General features: G+C 36.2%; 1 protein-coding gene across 1 annotated transcript in view; it reads right to left on the minus strand.

The window, feature by feature from the left end:
* Positions 1-15,813, minus strand: part of LOC128984479 (fat-like cadherin-related tumor suppressor homolog) — a 44,110-nt gene extending 28,297 nt beyond the window's left edge. The window contains exons 1-2 of the mRNA XM_054403807.1: positions 15,563-15,813; positions 9,945-10,202 (exon numbers count right to left, since the gene is read on the minus strand). Of these exons, the coding sequence (XP_054259782.1) occupies positions 9,945-10,202; positions 15,563-15,813 (509 nt within the window). The remainder of the gene's footprint in view (positions 1-9,944; positions 10,203-15,562) is intronic.
* Positions 15,814-19,725: the final 3,912 nt, after the last annotated feature.

Below are 19,725 nucleotides of genomic sequence, written 5' to 3' on the forward strand. Positions count from 1 at the left end.
ATGCATTAAAAAATTTGCCCTAGCCGCCATCTTGATGACGTCACAGCTGGAAAACGTACCAGGTGCGGACACACGTCAGCTCAGTTGCTCAGTTGCCTGATGTCACGTCATGTTGGAAAGAAGCTTTGGTATTTCCGTTGCCCAAAGCAAAGCAGCCTGAACACATTTCTCATTTCAGGCCCATATCAATTCTTTCAGCACTATCAAAACTGGTTGAAAAAGTGGTGGCTAGCCAACTTGAGCCTTTTATTGAAAATATATTGCATGATAACCAGTCAGGCTTTAGGAGAGGCTTCAGCACAACATCGGCTTTGCTGAACGTTATAGATCAGCTGTACAGAGCTAAAGATAATAAGCTCAATAGTGCCATGGTGACTTTAGACTTTGCCCAAGCTTTTGACTCTGTTGACTTCGAGCTACTAAGAGCCAAATTAAAGTATTATAAGTTTGACCAAACAGCCCAAAATTGGTTTCAATCTTACCTTGAAAACAGAATGCAGGTAACCAAGGTGGATGGAGTTACCTCTAAAGCCCTTCCAAAAACATGTGGAGTGCCTCAAGGAAGTGTGCTTGGGCCTCTTTTGTTTATCTTGTATACTGCTGACATGAATGAAACATTGTCCCACTGTTCTCTCTTTTCGTATGCCGACGATTCACAGCTACTCTTCTCATTCAAAGATTCAGAGATTTTGCAGGCAGAACAGGCAATAAATGCTGATTTGACAAATATTTATCAGTGGTCAAAAAATCATTGTCTTAGGTTAAATACTGAGAAGTGTTCAGTAATACATTTCAGCAATTGCTTGAGAAACACTCTTTTAAGCCACCGAAATAATGTAAATATACTTTTGGAAAATGATTTATTGAAGGTTACTGAGGCTGTTAAAGTCCTTGGGCTTACGATTGATACAGAATTAAAATTTTCAAAGCAAGTAAAAACAATCGTACAAAGGGTCATATCTTTACTCAGAGTGTTAAATAGATTTAGGCATATATTAGCTGAGAATGTAAAATTACAAATGGTTAGATCCCTGGTAATGCCAATAATAAACTATGCTTTGCCTGCCTTTGGGTTTTCTTTGTCAGCTGAAAATTTGAATATCTTGGACCGCTTGCAAAATAATGCTCTAAGATTTGTATATGATCTAAAAAAATTTGATCACATATCACATACGAGAAAGGAAAGTGAAATGTTACCAGTGCAGGTTGTTTGCGTCCTTGAAACTGTTGCCATAGTACATAAAGTGGTCAAAACCAACAGACCCTCCTACCTCAAAGATAAACTAACCACTCGAAAAGAAATACGAGATAGGTGCACAAGACAGGATAGCCTACTGCATTTGCCTCGTGTAAACTTTGAATGTAGTAAGAAGGGGTTTTCTTTTTTCGGCCCTCAGGAATACAATTCCTTACCTGAAAGAATTAAAAATTTAAGTTATAAGGCTTTCAGACAAGAAACAAAAAAACTTTATTTGTAAATATAGGCTGGTTGAATTAGTTTTAGTTAAATTATTTGTTCTCTTTTATTATTGTATTGCAGACTTTGTACCTGACTTGAGTTGTTTTGAAAAGCAGTGTATTTATGTACTGAAAACCGCTTCAAATAAAAGACGTTTCTATTCTATTCTATTCTATGTCCTGGTGCAACTGAGCAACTGAGCTGACGTGTGTTGTGTGTTGTGTGTATGCTGTTGTCTGTCTGTGTGTGTATGTCTGTGTGTGTGTGTGGTTTCCGAGTCTCAGTTGATACGTACGCGGTTTGTTTAGTATGTGTAGTTTTGTTTTCGCTTTTATTTCCTATTGTGGTTCCTACAGTTTTTAAAATTAATTTGTATTACCGTAGCTCAATGTGCAATCTTACTCCCTTCCAAAGTATGTAAAATAATAATTTTAGTTATTAATTAATTTTTATATCAATATGTAAGTTTGACTACTGGTGAAGCTCATTCCCCACACACAGGCTGTGCCTATGTGGGGAATAATCCATCTGTTTTGTACAACCCTGTGTAACAATTTTTGTGTTTTGTGTTTTGTTGGAATAAAGTATTTTCATTTCATTTCATTTCACTTGACACCCGAGTGAAAAAAACCCTTCCTAAGAGCTTGCCGGAATTCACTTACGTGTGTGTCGATTCCTTCTTGAAGACACCTAATTGAATTGCAAAAACAAAATTCTCTATACGCGAATGCACACAGAACCCTAGTCAGATCCAGGACTAGAAGGTGTGAAGAGGAAGAAGAAACCCATTTCAATGGACAGTCGCATAACAAGGCATACACAGCAATTAGAACATTCGGGAGGACGAAGCTGCAGAAGTCAGAAAATGAAAACAACAATCTCTCTTTTTGTAAATAAGATGACAAAGCCATTGCGGCTATGTTACATAATTGGTATTTCAGAAACTATTAGATTTTGAGAAAACATTACTTAAGGAACTTCAGTTATTTTCTTAAGACATTAAAAATATGAATTCCATATTTTACACGTCTGCCATTTTTCAATAAGGCGGCTGACTTTAAAATGTCTTATGGAAAACCTTGTTTCAGAATGTAAATGTAATTTGAACACGTTTTTATTCTTCACATTTTCACTATATTCTGCATCCTGTAGCTCCTAAATAATTAAGTTTGCAGAGGAAATGTAAAGAAAATATAGTATTGAAATAAAACATACATATAATCAAACACAGGGAGTTTGCATCTTTGATCTTTCAGGATATTACCGTGCGGATTAACATTGGGTAACTGCTACGCCACTGATTCTACAGAGCATAAACGTATGCCCTAAACTCTGAGAGCATAATGAAAAGTCCAACTACTTAAATACAATTATTTTGGCTACAGTAAAAAAAAATGTTCTGATCAAAGCTAAAATGAATATTCAATATCTGCAAGCTCCATCGCATAAACCAGTGAGTATTCATCAGCTTTGTGTCTGGCATATTAAATCCTAGAGCCTATAAAATTTAGCTGCGCTAGGACAGGCTGTGATAAACCAATGATGATATATTGAACTTTATTCAAAGTGAAATTTAAAAAAATTTCAACCTGTTCTTGATTGCAAAGATTTAGTTTTAAATGTATTACTTAAACCTGACATATTTACTTAATTATCAAGTATTTCATTTTATTATAATTTTTTGGCAATTATAACGGCAATTGTAACAACGATATTAAAGACATCTATATCCTTTCTACGAATATATCTTTCTATTAAAATATCTATATTCCTATCCTAAGATTTTAAGATAAATCACTAAATTTTATACTTAATAAAGCTGAATCAAGCCATCAAATTTGTCACGACGAATCAAGATATGTTACAATAAAGATTATTAGTAACATAGTTTAAGTAGTACGACACTTTATAACCCCAAAAACCCTCCTTTTAAAACGACAAACAAAATAATTTTTATAGAAATCTATTAATTGAGTAAATTGCGTTTACCTCAGTGTATACATAAAACATAATTCTAGAACCATTGTATTGTAAAACGTCGTTTAAACCGTTTGTAATAACAATGAGAGTTCTGGGTTGTACTATGGACGAGTAACGCATATCCACCACAATATGTAGAGTTAATTAAAGTGCACTCTCAATAGTTTCATTTCAGTCATGTATCATTGTTTCAGTAATATAATGGCCTCTAAGGGAAGTAAGCACCCAGATATTTTGTGAATCACGTACAGGTCGAAACATGAGTGAGGAAATATTACGATATTTACATGTATTGTAAACTACGTTTTCTGTTTTCATTCAAGATTGTTGAATACTTATAGTTTTAATATATTTATAAACATGTGTCCGCTGGTAAGAATGATCTTTCCATTTTCATTTTTCGTTAACAATAACTTTAAATGTTGTACGATTCCATTTTGATAAACGTTAATGATTTTGCAACAAACGTAAACATTTAGAAATGAAATAATATTTATATTTAAACACGTTATTTGTATTCGAAAATACCTCTCTGTTTGCCTATGAAAATTAGTATATCTTTGTATGATATGTTTTTGTTCAAAATAAAAATAGATTGATATACGATATGACGATGTAATTTGAAATTGACACAAAATGTAACTAAATTATCAGGATAATTGGTGAAAAAATGCTTCCAATTAGCGAGTGAATTATTTTCTCTGCAATACAAATAAAAAAAAAAAACAAACAAACAAAAACTATCGGCATTTTAGAACTAATTGTGGATACTATAGTTTTGCAAGCGGTTTATTTTATGATTAAAATCATGTAACTTTACGTTTCACTGAGTCTACACTTTAATAAGGTAGAACCTGTTTAGAATTTAAAGGTCATTAGATATGCTGTAATATTTTATTCGCCTTTGGCTCGCTGGGGGCTCCGCCCCCAGGCCCCCTTTTTTGGTTGGGGGTAAATACAAATAGGCCATGGCGCAAGACCTACAATCATGCAAAATTTCAGACATCCATTTAATCTAGAAATGGGTAAACGTGATTTTGACTTGTGCACCTGTAAGAATAACATTGTGGCGAGGGGGGGGGTTAATATTTGGGGGGGAGGATATATTTATAAAATTTACCTTTCCGTAATGGGCGCAAAGTCTCTAGCACGTTTCTAAACGATTCAGATGACAATAACAAAGTCATCAATTTTCAATGTTATTCTCCATAAGAATAACATGGGCTCTTAAAAACTTTCAAATTTTGACATTAAAATTAAGTTTTGGGGGTCAAGTAAATACGATAGGGGGATAAAACCTTAAGTAAACCAGAGTAAATCTATAGCATGAACGGACCATGGGAACGGGGACTTATGGTGGTTTTTATGGGGTAAATGTTTTCTCCATAAGAATAACATGGGGCTCGTAAAAACTTTCAAATGTTGACATTAAACCTAAGTTTTGGGGGTTATGGGGTAAAGTTACGAAGAAACACGTAGCGTGTAAAATTTAAACTAAAGTAAGGAGAATACAAAGCAATAATAATATTTGCAAAAAGGAATTGTTTAAGTATGAAAAAATAACGAAAACCGGTAAAAATTTGAAAGAAATTTACACAATTTTGAAATTAGGGCGTTTTTTGAAGCTTAAGGAGTGCGATTTTTGGAAAACGCTTATTCGGGTTCAGTAGAAAATTTAATTTCCTTTCGCTAAGATCCTTTCAAATCTTTTCTAGCTCTTACTGTTTTCGAGCTATATCCGTTTGAAGGTTTTTTACCACTTTTACACGCCCCATGTTATTCTTATGGAGAATAACATTGAAAATGGTAGACTTTGGTGTGCTCATCTGAACCGTTTAGAAACGTGCTAGAGACTTGAAACTTGGTATTATTGTAGTAGGGGATCTTATATTAATGATGAAATTTGCAAAAGTCCCATTGTCAAGTTTTAACCCCGCCAAAAATAAAAAATGGCGGACCTCTGAAAACGATAAAACAAGTTTTTTTCAAACGGATATAGCTCGAAAACAGTAAGAGCTAGAAAAGATTTGAAAGGATCTTAGCGAAAGGAAATTAAATTTTCTTTTAATGTCAACATTTGAAAGTTTTTACGAGCCCCATGTTATTCTTATGGAGAAAACATTTACCCCATAAAAACCACCATAAGTCCCCGTTCCCATGGTCCGTTCATGCTATAGATTTACTCTGGTTTACTTAAGGTTTTATCCCCCTATCGTATTTACTTGACCCCCAAAACTTAATTTTAATGTCAAAATTTGAAAGTTTTTAAGAGCCCATGTTATTCTTATGGAGAATAACATTGAAAATTGATGACTTTGTTATTGTCATCTGAATCGTTTAGAAACGTGCTAGAGACTTTGCGCCCATTACGGAAAGGTAAATTTTATAAATATATCCTCCCCCCCAAATATTAACCCCCCCCCCTCGCCACAATGTTATTCTTACAGGTGCACAAGTCAAAATCACGTTTACCCATTTCTAGATTAAATGGATGTCTGAAATTTTGCATGATTGTAGGTCTTGCGCCATGGCCTATTTGTATTTACCCCCAACCAAAAAAGGGGGCCTGGGGGCGGAGCCCCCAGCGAGCCAAAGGCGAATAAAATATTACAGCATATCTAATGACCTTTAAATTCTAAACAGGTTCTACCTTATTAAAGTGTAGACTCAGTGAAACGTAAAGTTACATGATTTTAATCATAAAATAAACCGCTTGCAAAACTATAGTATCCACAATTAGTTCTAAAATGCCGATAGTTTTTGTTTGTTTGTTTTTTTTTTTTTTTTATTTGTATTGCAGAGAAAATAATTCACTCGCTAATTGGAAGCATTTTTTCACCAATTATCCTGATAATTTAGTTACATTTTGTGTCAATTTCAAATTACATCGTCATATCGTATATCAATCTATTTTTATTTTGAACAAAAACATATCATACAAAGATATACTAATTTTCATAGGCAAACAGAGAGGTATTTTCGAATACAAATAACGTGTTTAAATATAAATATTATTTCATTTCTAAATGTTTACGTTTGTTGCAAAATCATTAACGTTTATCAAAATGGAATCGTACAACATTTAAAGTTATTGTTAACGAAAAATGAAAATGGAAAGATCATTCTTACCAGCGGACACATGTTTATAAATATATTAAAACTATAAGTATTCAACAATCTTGAATGAAAACAGAAAACGTAGTTTACAATACATGTAAATATCGTAATATTTCCTCACTCATGTTTCGACCTGTACGTGATTCACAAAATATCTGGGTGCTTACTTCCCTTAGAGGCCATTATATTACTGAAACAATGATACATGACTGAAATGAAACTATTGAGAGTGCACTTTAATTAACTCTACATATTGTGGTGGATATGCGTTACTCGTCCATAGTACAACCCAGAACTCTCATTGTTATTACAAACGGTTTAAACGACGTTTTACAATACAATGGTTCTAGAATTATGTTTTATGTATACACTGAGGTAAACGCAATTTACTCAATTAATAGATTTCTATAAAAATTATTTTGTTTGTCGTTTTAAAAGGAGGGTTTTTGGGGTTATAAAGTGTCGTACTACTTAAACTATGTTACTAATAATCTTTATTGTAACATATCTTGATTCGTCGTGACAAATTTGATGGCTTGATTCAGCTTTATTAAGTATAAAATTTAGTGATTTATCTTAAAATCTTAGGATAGGAATATAGATATTTTAATAGAAAGATATATTCGTAGAAAGGATATAGATGTCTTTAATATCGTTGTTACAATTGCCGTTATAATTGCCAAAAAATTATAATAAAATGAAATACTTGATAATTAAGTAAATATGTCAGGTTTAAGTAATACATTTAAAACTAAATCTTTGCAATCAAGAACAGGTTGAAATTTTTTTAAATTTCACTTTGAATAAAGTTCAATATATCATCATTGGTTTATCACAGCCTGTCCTAGCGCAGCTAAATTTTATAGGCTCTAGGATTTAATATGCCAGACACAAAGCTGATGAATACTCACTGGTTTATGCGATGGAGCTTGCAGATATTGAATATTCATTTTAGCTTTGATCAGAACATTTTTTTTTACTGTAGCCAAAATAATTGTATTTAAGTAGTTGGACTTTTCATTATGCTCTCAGAGTTTAGGGCATACGTTTATGCTCTGTAGAATCAGTGGCGTAGCAGTTACCCAATGTTAATCCGCACGGTAATATCCTGAAAGATCAAAGATGCAAACTCCCTGTGTTTGATTATATGTATGTTTTATTTCAATACTATATTTTCTTTACATTTCCTCTGCAAACTTAATTATTTAGGAGCTACAGGATGCAGAATATAGTGAAAATGTGAAGAATAAAAACGTGTTCAAATTACATTTACATTCTGAAACAAGGTTTTCCATAAGACATTTTAAAGTCAGCCGCCTTATTGAAAAATGGCAGACGTGTAAAATATGGAATTCATATTTTTAATGTCTTAAGAAAATAACTGAAGTTCCTTAAGTAATGTTTTCTCAAAATCTAATAGTTTCTGAAATACCAATTATGTAACATAGCCGCAATGGCTTTGTCATCTTATTTACAAAAAGAGAGATTGTTGTTTTCATTTTCTGACTTCTGCAGCTTCGTCCTCCCGAATGTTCTAATTGCTGTGTATGCCTTGTTATGCGACTGTCCATTGAAATGGGTTTCTTCTTCCTCTTCACACCTTCTAGTCCTGGATCTGACTAGGGTTCTGTGTGCATTCGCGTATAGAGAATTTTGTTTTTGCAATTCAATTAGGTGTCTTCAAGAAGGAATCGACACACACGTAAGTGAATTCCGGCAAGCTCTTAGGAAGGGTTTTTTTTCACTCGGGTGTCAAGTGAAATGAAATGAAATGAAAATACTTTATTCCAACAAAACACAAAACACAAAAATTGTTACACAGGGTTGTACAAAACAGATGGATTATTCCCCACATAGGCACAGCCTGTGTGTGGGGAATGAGCTTCACCAGTAGTCAAACTTACATATTGATATAAAAATTAATTAATAACTAAAATTATTATTTTACATACTTTGGAAGGGAGTAAGATTGCACATTGAGCTACGGTAATACAAATTAATTTTAAAAACTGTAGGAACCACAATAGGAAATAAAAGCGAAAACAAAACTACACATACTAAACAAACCGCGTACGTATCAACTGAGACTCGGAAACCACACACACACACAGACATACACACACAGACAGACAACAGCATACACACAACACACAACACACGTCAGCTCAGTTGCTCAGTTGCACCAGGACATAGAATAGAATAGAATAGAAACGTCTTTTATTTGAAGCGGTTTTCAGTACATAAATACACTGCTTTTCAAAACAACTCAAGTCAGGTACAAAGTCTGCAATACAATAATAAAAGAGAACAAATAATTTAACTAAAACTAATTCAACCAGCCTATATTTACAAATAAAGTTTTTTTGTTTCTTGTCTGAAAGCCTTATAACTTAAATTTTTAATTCTTTCAGGTAAGGAATTGTATTCCTGAGGGCCGAAAAAAGAAAACCCCTTCTTACTACATTCAAAGTTTACACGAGGCAAATGCAGTAGGCTATCCTGTCTTGTGCACCTATCTCGTATTTCTTTTCGAGTGGTTAGTTTATCTTTGAGGTAGGAGGGTCTGTTGGTTTTGACCACTTTATGTACTATGGCAACAGTTTCAAGGACGCAAACAACCTGCACTGGTAACATTTCACTTTCCTTTCTCGTATGTGATATGTGATCAAATTTTTTTAGATCATATACAAATCTTAGAGCATTATTTTGCAAGCGGTCCAAGATATTCAAATTTTCAGCTGACAAAGAAAACCCAAAGGCAGGCAAAGCATAGTTTATTATTGGCATTACCAGGGATCTAACCATTTGTAATTTTACATTCTCAGCTAATATATGCCTAAATCTATTTAACACTCTGAGTAAAGATATGACCCTTTGTACGATTGTTTTTACTTGCTTTGAAAATTTTAATTCTGTATCAATCGTAAGCCCAAGGACTTTAACAGCCTCAGTAACCTTCAATAAATCATTTTCCAAAAGTATATTTACATTATTTCGGTGGCTTAAAAGAGTGTTTCTCAAGCAATTGCTGAAATGTATTACTGAACACTTCTCAGTATTTAACCTAAGACAATGATTTTTTGACCACTGATAAATATTTGTCAAATCAGCATTTATTGCCTGTTCTGCCTGCAAAATCTCTGAATCTTTGAATGAGAAGAGTAGCTGTGAATCGTCGGCATACGAAAAGAGAGAACAGTGGGACAATGTTTCATTCATGTCAGCAGTATACAAGATAAACAAAAGAGGCCCAAGCACACTTCCTTGAGGCACTCCACATGTTTTTGGAAGGGCTTTAGAGGTAACTCCATCCACCTTGGTTACCTGCATTCTGTTTTCAAGGTAAGATTGAAACCAATTTTGGGCTGTTTGGTCAAACTTATAATACTTTAATTTGGCTCTTAGTAGCTCGAAGTCAACAGAGTCAAAAGCTTGGGCAAAGTCTAAAGTCACCATGGCACTATTGAGCTTATTATCTTTAGCTCTGTACAGCTGATCTATAACGTTCAGCAAAGCCGATGTTGTGCTGAAGCCTCTCCTAAAGCCTGACTGGTTATCATGCAATATATTTTCAATAAAAGGCTCAAGTTGGCTAGCCACCACTTTTTCAACCAGTTTTGATAGTGCTGAAAGAATTGATATGGGCCTGAAATGAGAAATGTGTTCAGGCTGCTTTGCTTTGGGCAACGGAAATACCAAAGCTTCTTTCCAACATGACGTGACATCAGGCAACTGAGCAACTGAGCTGACGTGTGTCCGCACCTGGTACGTTTTCCAGCTGTGACGTCATCAAGATGGCGGCTAGGGCAAATTTTTTAATGCATATATCTTGCATACCGTCGAACGGATTTTTTGTGCTTACACTTTTGTTGTAAACATAATATTTATTCCACAATGTTTAAAAAATGTGATTTTTTTATTATATATTTTTGTATTTTGCTTATTACTTCTTAACCACTTATAAAATGTAAATGACACCTTTCATAAAGTTGTAGATCGTTTAATGCCCTTTCAAATTATACCACATAGTATGTGATTACTTTTGAAAACGAAGCAAAAAGAATAAATAAACCGTAAACAAACACTCACTATGGTATAACGACCGGGAAAGATTGCGTACGGTTTATTGTTATAACCATATCTCCAGTTAAATCTACGTATCTAGAAAATTGATTATATTTATAAATTTTTATGAAAAAGAATCATGAAACACTATTTACTTGCGTACAATCAACATAATATGTATTGCTAACGAGTATATAATTTATTTGTTTACATTACATACTTTAACATTTTTCCCACAATAAAAATGTATATCTGATATTGTAAACCCCCTCACAAATATTGATATATATTTCGTCATGTATCTCTTTAATATATACATTATATCCTCTAAAACTTGCAGATCAAAACAAACATTTTGATTGTTAACAATTAATTAACAACAGTTAATTTACAACACTTGTTTCTCAAACTGATTTTATTTCCACTTCGCGCTGCAATTATATCCTATGGGATATAGGCTTAACGATTTTAATGAAAATATGAAAATATGACTAACACCGCGAATGAATTTAATTAGCACGAAACGAACTTTTTTGCTCACCTAATCACGGGGAAGGTGGGGAACGAACTGGTAGACGAAGACCGATCCCTGGCTGGCTAATTTCATCCCCACTCATCGTAGTGCACTGTGGGTACCGTCGTCTATTGTTTAATCAGCTGACTGGTTCTTCGCGTCCACTCATATTAATTTTTTGTGTATTCCAACAAAATCGGTACACAATGCAGTGAATCTGTAAATAAGTATGGTAATACGCTCTTTTACTTCATCTATGCTCTTAGTAAGTTTTCTATGGCGCTCCTGCTTGTTTGGTGGAAGATCGTCAATATTTGTGTTTTTACCATGTTGGTAAAGCCACCGCCCCAGTTCGTCTAATGTTTTAATAGTTGAACCTTTCCTCAATAATTGAACAATATAGGTTTCAGCAGATAATAGACATAATTCAATATCATTTTGATTGTCTGAGTGTCCAAAGTGTATTAGTAAGCATTGAACGTCAGAGTTAAACGCAGCTTATTTTATGCCAAATTTACCAGAATCATCTGCCTCAGGTAGAGCATGTTCGGAAGGAAGTTAGCTACTTAACTCATTCCCCATAGATGATTGAATCTGGTGGTAACCATAGATGATTGAATCTGGTGGCAAGATTTGTGTATAATCGCCAACTCCAGCTCTTTGAGTCCTAATCTGTTGAACGTGGTTCCAGTGAATAGAGCAACAGCTACAACATAAGTACCACCGTATCAGCACTTACTATGACTACCTTAGTATTACCTTCCATTTCTGAATTTGTAGAATGCACCATAATTCTGAAGTTTCTTTCTTCAATAACTAGAACATTTAGTTCAGTATAATTAATTACGCTCAGATGTGCAGTTGAAAATATCAGAATCTGGTTTCTTCCAGTAAACGAACTTTACTTAATATATGATTTACTAAAGAATATGACATAATAAGTGAGTCTACAAGAGAATTTGCAATGCATCTTTGTAGCATTAATTTGTTATTACTTGATGAGCCCCAAACACTTTCAAGTTGTACGGGCAATGTAACGTTTTTCCCAATTTTAGTCACATCAATGGTTGTGTTGCTCGATTGCCTTTGTAAACGTTCACTTGATTTTGGAGAGAGTTTGTGATAGCTATGAAATATACAAACGATCCTGCCACAGTTTTTTTTATATGTTTTGTGTATAAGAAAGAAAATCTGTTAAGTTTCCCCCAAATGTTTTGTGATCAATCGTCAATATCTTCCTCAGGGAATTCATCACATCAAATATATAGAAAGTCTTATCATCACTGTTCAATCATAAGTATCATCACAATATACACTAATATTGTTTTAGGTGATGATTTTTTTCTTGCTAATCCAATAAATTATACATGCACTAAAAAATTCTGTTTTAACGCAATTATTATAGGTTGCTTACGTTTTGTCCCTAAATATGAAATTGATTATGTAAATTGTATCTCAATAGGCTAAACTCCTTCCAAATATATAAATAAACTAAGTGATATAACAGTGCCCTAGCTTTGGCATCATATATACATTTTTATCGTGGGTAAGAATCTTTAAATGCGTGATGTAAACAAACAAACTATGAGCTCATTAGCAATACATGTTAATTGTACGCATGTCTGAAGGGTGCGAAGTCATCTTGTGTTTGCAAAAGACATAAAGTGTCATGTTGTATTTTCTGCAGATGCCGATCTATTGCTAATGCTTTATGCAGAAATAAACACTACAGTATTTCAAGGAGGATGAAAATGGTAAAAAGGTATAATATTCAGTACATGTATAACTGTAATATATTTTGTCTAGTTCATTATGATTTCTATTACTATTTGGCATTACATACCCAAATAAAAGTTTAATAAATTGTTAACAAACAAAATGTTTGTTTCAATCTGCAAGTTTTAGAGGATATAATGTATATATTAAAGAGATACATGAGGAAATATGTATCAATATTTGTGAGGAGGTTTACGGTATCAGATATACATTTTTTTGTGGGAAAAATTTTAAAATATGTAATGTAATCAAATAAATTATATACTCGTTAGCGACACATAACTATGTTAATTGTACGCATGGAAATAGTGTTTCAAGATTCTTTTTCATAAACATTTATAAATATAATCAATTCTAGATACGTAGATTTAACTAGAGATATGTTAATAACAATAAACCGTACGCAATCTTTTCCGGTCGTTAAACCATAGTAAGTGTTTGTTTACGGTTTATTTATTCTTTTTGCTTGGTTTTTAAAAGTAAACACAAACTATTTGGTATCATTTGAAAGGGCATTAAACGATCTACAACTTTATAAAAGGTGTCATTTACATTTTATAAGTGGTTAATATAAAAAAATAATCAATAAAAAATAACATTTTTTTGTATTGTGGAATAAATATTATGTTAACAACAAAAGTGTAAGCACCAAAAATATAGCCTTTAAAAATATCTTTTAATCAAAAGAAGAATCATCACAATCTGTTCAACGGTATGCAAGATATACGCATTAAACAAAATTGCCCTAGCCGCCATCTTGATGACGTCACAGCTGGAAAACGTACTAGGTGCGGACTTGACACCCGAGTGAAAAACACTTCCTAAGACACCTATATTGAATTGCAAAAGTAAAATTCACTATACGCGACATGCACACAGAACCCCAGTCAGATGCTGGACTATACTAAATTTAAGTCTACTCTTGTAATTTTTAGGTGAATCTTTTCGCTTCTTTTATATTAATAAATTTTTGATGTGAGCGAGTGGTTTGCCTACTATGAAAATCCAATCGACAGTAGCACTCTTAGACAGCGTTATTTGTTCTATGCCTCCTGTCAGACATTAATTGTTATTTGAAGATTTTTTAGCCATTGGTCAAATAAGTAGCCAAGATATAAATAATATTTTCATTTGATACATCAGTAGAGTAACTTGCCGGTTTCCCATGTATGCAGTGTCTTAAAAAAAAGCCAGAGGCGCACACATTCGCATTGAGGCACCTACTTGCTCACTAATAGTGTATTCATTTATCAGTCCAAGATATTAAACCACCTTCCTCCATATGCAGAAATACGCGTAAGCACCCATTAGATTCTTCACTAGGAAAAAAGAGGATATATCTTCGATTACCGCAAGCTCAAAATTTGCGTTGACTGGCTCTGGGGTCCACTCTGGAATCGCCTTAAGGATAGCTCTGAAAAGGCGAACACCTGAATGATGGCAGGAGTGACGTTTGTTTCTTCCACTGTGCTCCCTAAGACCACGTGCATGTTTTACAACTGTACCATCGGCACTCCCGTTTTGCTAACACTATAGTCGAGCTATGGAACTCCAAGGTCGGTGACTACCTACTTTGCGTTCCTTAATCATTACCCTTGACAAGTTTTAAAGTAGACGAGATAGTACTATTTGATGCCGTACGAGATATCAATAATTCGACGCTGTACGAGATATCACTACTTTCAAGGAAATTGGGAGGAAATAGCACCTGGACAAGATGGCCCTACATCTGTTCGGGTAGGCTGTCCAGCTCACAATTAGTTGTCTGAGGCCATTCAAGCTAAGTAGCAGGTCCTTATTTTACTTGTCTGATCACGCCACTGATAAATTGCCTAACTCTCCTGCCTTAAGTTTGGCGGGAATAACTCCAACGACCACCAGGACAAAGGATTCTTATACAGTCATAGCAGCAGCCTTTCTTGACTTAAAACAACATGATTTTCAGGCATTTTACGGAATCTTCAACAGAGTCGTGTCCATCTTCCTCGTGTTGTACTTCATCGTTAAATAGAATACTGGCTAGCACTTTTTGCGTTTGCTAATTCCAGACTTAAGAAACACAAGAGGGCTATCCACAACTGTGTAGTGGACGATCTGGAGTGTTTTAAATCATTTTCTAGAGAATGTCCAATCGAGATGGTTTGGCTTATATACAGTTTTAACTGTCTGACGGAAATCTCCCGAGCATATAACGATCTTGTTACCAAATGGTTCATGTGAATTCATGAGATCCCGCAGAGATCTGTCGAGAATCTCAAAAATGTAACGATGAGCCATCGGTGCATCATAAAAAACTATGAGCTGTGCTGCTCTGATTAGTTCTGCCCGCTGAGACCCGATGGTCAAGTTTCAATAGCCTATGCCGTCGCCGAGGTCAAGTGGTAATCTGAACATACTATGAGCTGTCGTACCACCGGCCACTGGCATGGTAAAAACACTGGCATGTTGCTAGAGCCGATACCAGAGCTAGCGACAGCAATAGCAACCTGACTTTGGCTTCGAACGTAAGCCAGAAGCACGCTAATTAACAATGTTTTCCCGTAGCCACCTGGTCCGTCTAGGAAGATTAGTCTGTTTTCTGGTGATCCCCTTGTAATAACGAACGAACGTGATTTAAGACAGCCCTTTGATCATTTGACAATTTCGGTTACCAATCATCCACAAGTGATCTCGGTTGGTTTTTCACTGTAGATGAGCAGTTCCCTTCTAACTCTGTAGTCTCATATTTTACACTTTGGAGGCCATGATCAGCCAAACATGATCCCTGGTGACGGAGACTGCGATCAATTTCAAGCAGAGTGAGTTTGATGGCTAGCTTGGGATCAAGTGGGTTGTGATCCATATGATCCTCACAAAGCATGTCTCTGAAGGTTTCCCACAAAAGAGCCGCAGGTGCCCCCATGTTACAGAAAAGGACGAAAACTTAACGCAGCCTCGAACCAATCATGAACTGAGCAGCTTCCTTTATAGCAATCCGATACTCATCCTCATCTTCTACCAGACCGAGGTTTTGCGCCACCTGCTGGAATGTACTGCAACCATCACCACCACGCGCCAGTAGATCAGCGTAACCACGGCATTGTACAATCGTGAGGAGGAGACGAAGGAAGTATTGTTCGCTTCCGTTTGGTGAAACCCAAAAGAGTCGGCAGATCTTGGTCCCACGTTGTCGAGGAGTGATATAATGTTTACCGTCGGGATGGTTGTATACCTCTGCACTACGTGGAAGTTTGGAGTGAACAAGGTATTGTTCGAAGAATGATTGATAAGTCAAACTGTCAAATATGGGATCAAGAGGTCTATTGAAGTAAAGTAACAGATTAGAGCTAGCTTGTAGAGTTTGGTCACCCAAGTTGGTTGGACGGAATGTTACTGACTGCTTTCCCTCAAGGTGTACAGGAAGGCACTCTACTGTTGGCTCGTACTTTGATATTGGGAAGACTAAAAGCCGCCAGCACGCGTCACTAGCACCCACCATCCGCTTTGTCACATAGTGCTGTACTTCATCTTCTTGCTGTCCTAAGGGTGTTACAGTAACATTCCGCAGCGATCCACCCTTCATCAGGTACTTGAATAAATACTTAACAACTTTTCGTGTTGAAGCTAGCTCTAAATTGATATGTGCTTCGTATTTCAGAAGTAGTGCAGAGTTAATTAGGACAAGCAAGCCATCATGAACAGTGACAGACTTTCTCCTCGACGTAATAACTCCTTTGTTCTCGTAGTTGCGTTTGTATTGAACAAATCCTCTTTCATCAATATGAGTAGATTGGCAGGCAGGTTTCGGAAAGAATTTGGAACAGCAGCCTTTGTCCGAGTTCCAACAAGGAAAGTCAGTCCTGTGATCTGTACCACATGGGCCATGGATCATGTGTCTCAGAACTAACTCCCTTCTCCAGCCTCCTCCTCCGAAGGGATGTCAGATCGAATGATTGAATCAATGTCAGCAGCCTGAACCGGACCATCGCCGTCAATCTTAAATACAATGTGGGCGTGTGGAAGGATCCGCATTTGCAATTCAATGACATGTACGATGTACACGGACCGGCCAAACGTTCCTCCAATACGTAGATCTCGGAGAAGTTCCAGACTCTACTACAGGCCGTACTAGGGTCGCTGCGACCACTGTTCCTGGGACAAGCCTTCTTGTTTTCTTCCCACGCCGCACTATATGCAAAAGTGAGGAAGAAAGTAGGGAACCCAAGGCGAGAAACAAGAGCCATAGCGTTCAAGTAACGAAGCTTCATATACCTTGGACCCTCTGTAAAAGAACTGGGAAGATAAACTTTACCCGGCTGTGCTCCACCCTCCCCTCGGATCGTTTCGTCATTTGCAATGGCGTTTAAAATCTGTCTCGTTGGGTAGTTACTACTACGTCTAGCTGTCTCAAGTTCGTCCAATAACCCTATCCGCATGGCATTTTCAGCTGACCTGGTTTGATTATATTTAATGAAATTCAACCTCTCCTCTTCGAATCTTGCGAACATCTCGACCTGCCAAGCTTGAGATAGTCGGCCTATGTGAGAAAAACGAGGATCGGATAACAAAAGGCAACGTGCGTAGTTATACTGAGATAACTTGTTATTGAAGCTATCGAGGTGACCTTTATGCCAGCCCAAAGTGCTATCCGGATAGAGCAATGGGTACTGGAAAGGCTCCATGAGGGGGCTAAAAAGATTTATAGAAGTTCGTTTAGGAGACCCTACTCCAAATTGTCAATTTCCGAGGTTCATGAACAGTCTCATGGGTTCTGAGCACTGGATGTACCTCGACGCCTGTCTGTCCGTCGCCTAAGACCGACCGTGAGTGGCTCTGCTAGTGTCTTCGAAGTCTAAGTGGGCATTGATAGCTGGATCATTATCCAAACGACGATAGTTAATAATAAACGGGTTTTCAAGAAAAAGATATTCAGAAATAGAGTCAACCATACCAGCATCTAGGGATCTGCCAGAGGCAGTATTTCTCCTCTCGTCGCCGTCATCAATATACATTCGCGATCTATTTACAAACCGGACGATCCCAGCTTTAGTAGTAAACTTTTGACCAGGAGCGTCCAGATTATAAATTTGATAGTACATCCTGCCTTCTATTTTGAATAAGGAGAGACCACAGGTGGTAACCTCCTGATACCTCGAGAGCGCAAAAGGCAAAAAGGTCGATATAGGCTCGAGCTCTTTTAAGGAAACAACGATCGGAGTAGAAGTCCTCTTGAAGTGCATGTAAATTAAGAACATTGTAGGCTCCTTGAACACAACACCACTTATTTCGAGATTTCTCTTCTTCAAATAACCGAGCGCCACAGTGGGGACATTTGAAAACATCATCACTCATTGTTTTTGCCAATATGTATGGCTTTATATGATTTAATAAGTCCCCTGTCCAACACCCCATCGGGCCATGATTAAAGATATTCCTGGCAAGGGTTATATCCAAATGGCGAATTTCAATCAGCTTAGGATTTCTTAGTCGAAAAATTTGGACTCTTTCGCGTGATGCTCCGGGATGATTTTGGCTATAACGCCCTACAGCCTCCCTGTGAACTTCAGGGTGTGTTTGGCTGTACCGCTGTACAACCTCCCTATTAACCTCAGGGTGTGTTTGGCTGTAGCGCCCTACAGCCTCCCTATAGACATCCGGATGAGATTGGCTGTAAATACGGACAGACTATGAGACTCAGGGTGGGTTGCTCGGTGACGGCGAGCATCGTCTACATTTTTGTTCGGATGATTATCCGTATATTTCTTCTCTGTGGCGGTGATTTGTTCGTCCTTAGTTGTGTTTAAAGTTTTAGGACGCCCATGTTTCAATTTTTTGGGCCTTCCGGGTCCTTTTCGGGTAGTATCGAGATTCGGAGGGACTTAAACTTTCTCAAAGGAGAAATCACAACAACCGGATTTAGGGTATTAAGTTTTGGATCTAGGAGAAAATCATGACTTGAGCACTGCTAAAGGGATTCGTTGATAGAATCGTTTTGAATGACAAAGTCAGGGGACAATCTGGGGTATGAGCAAAATCCAAACTGGGGAGAAGTGGTGTAATAACAGGGTTAAACACAAAGTCAAGTGAAGCGGATGTGATGGCCCAGGCTGAGTTTGCCACACATTTGGCGTTTCTGCTGTAAGTAAACCTCGAATCACCTTTGATGAAACGATCCACTGGCAACACAAGTATATGCCATAGTTATACTTAATCATTCCGGAATTTAACGCGATAATTGAATTACGAGATAAAATGTACGATGGACAAACAACAATAATTAAACGCAGAAGTTTTGCGTCTAAGTAAATAACTACGAAGAGTCCCTAAGCAGGTGGAAAGTAACTAATACAAACAGACTTAAAAATCAATTTACTTAGCCTAAACAAAATATAGGCTCAATAAAGATGTAACCTACTAAGGAATAAGATTACAAAAATCCCTGGGATTATACGACGAAAAACTAAAAACCAAAACCACTTGTACTATACGGCGCCAGCGACAAAAACAACTAAAAGCCGTTAGGGAATGTAAATAATATAAATGGTGGAAATAAAATTTAGGCACTCAACAACTAAAACTACTCGATTTTCACCTGACAAGAAATGAGACCACTGACTACTAAATCTATAGATGGTGGAAATAAAAGCTATAAAACTATTCAAAAACTAAAACTACTAAATTATTAACTGAAAATAATTTAGACTTCTGACAACTTATTTTGGTGGTAGTCAGTAAACCAAATGATAGTTAACATCATACATGTCCACATCTTATCCCCCCTTATCTTATTTAAGACCTAAAAAAAAAACTATGACAATACGTACTTGCTAACCAA

The sequence above is a fragment of the Macrosteles quadrilineatus genome, unplaced genomic scaffold, assembly GCF_028750875.1.
Source record: "Macrosteles quadrilineatus isolate MER2022 unplaced genomic scaffold, UCM_ALF_1.0 Scaffold_2__2_contigs__length_208266976, whole genome shotgun sequence".
Lineage (NCBI taxonomy): Eukaryota > Metazoa > Arthropoda > Insecta > Hemiptera > Cicadellidae > Macrosteles > Macrosteles quadrilineatus.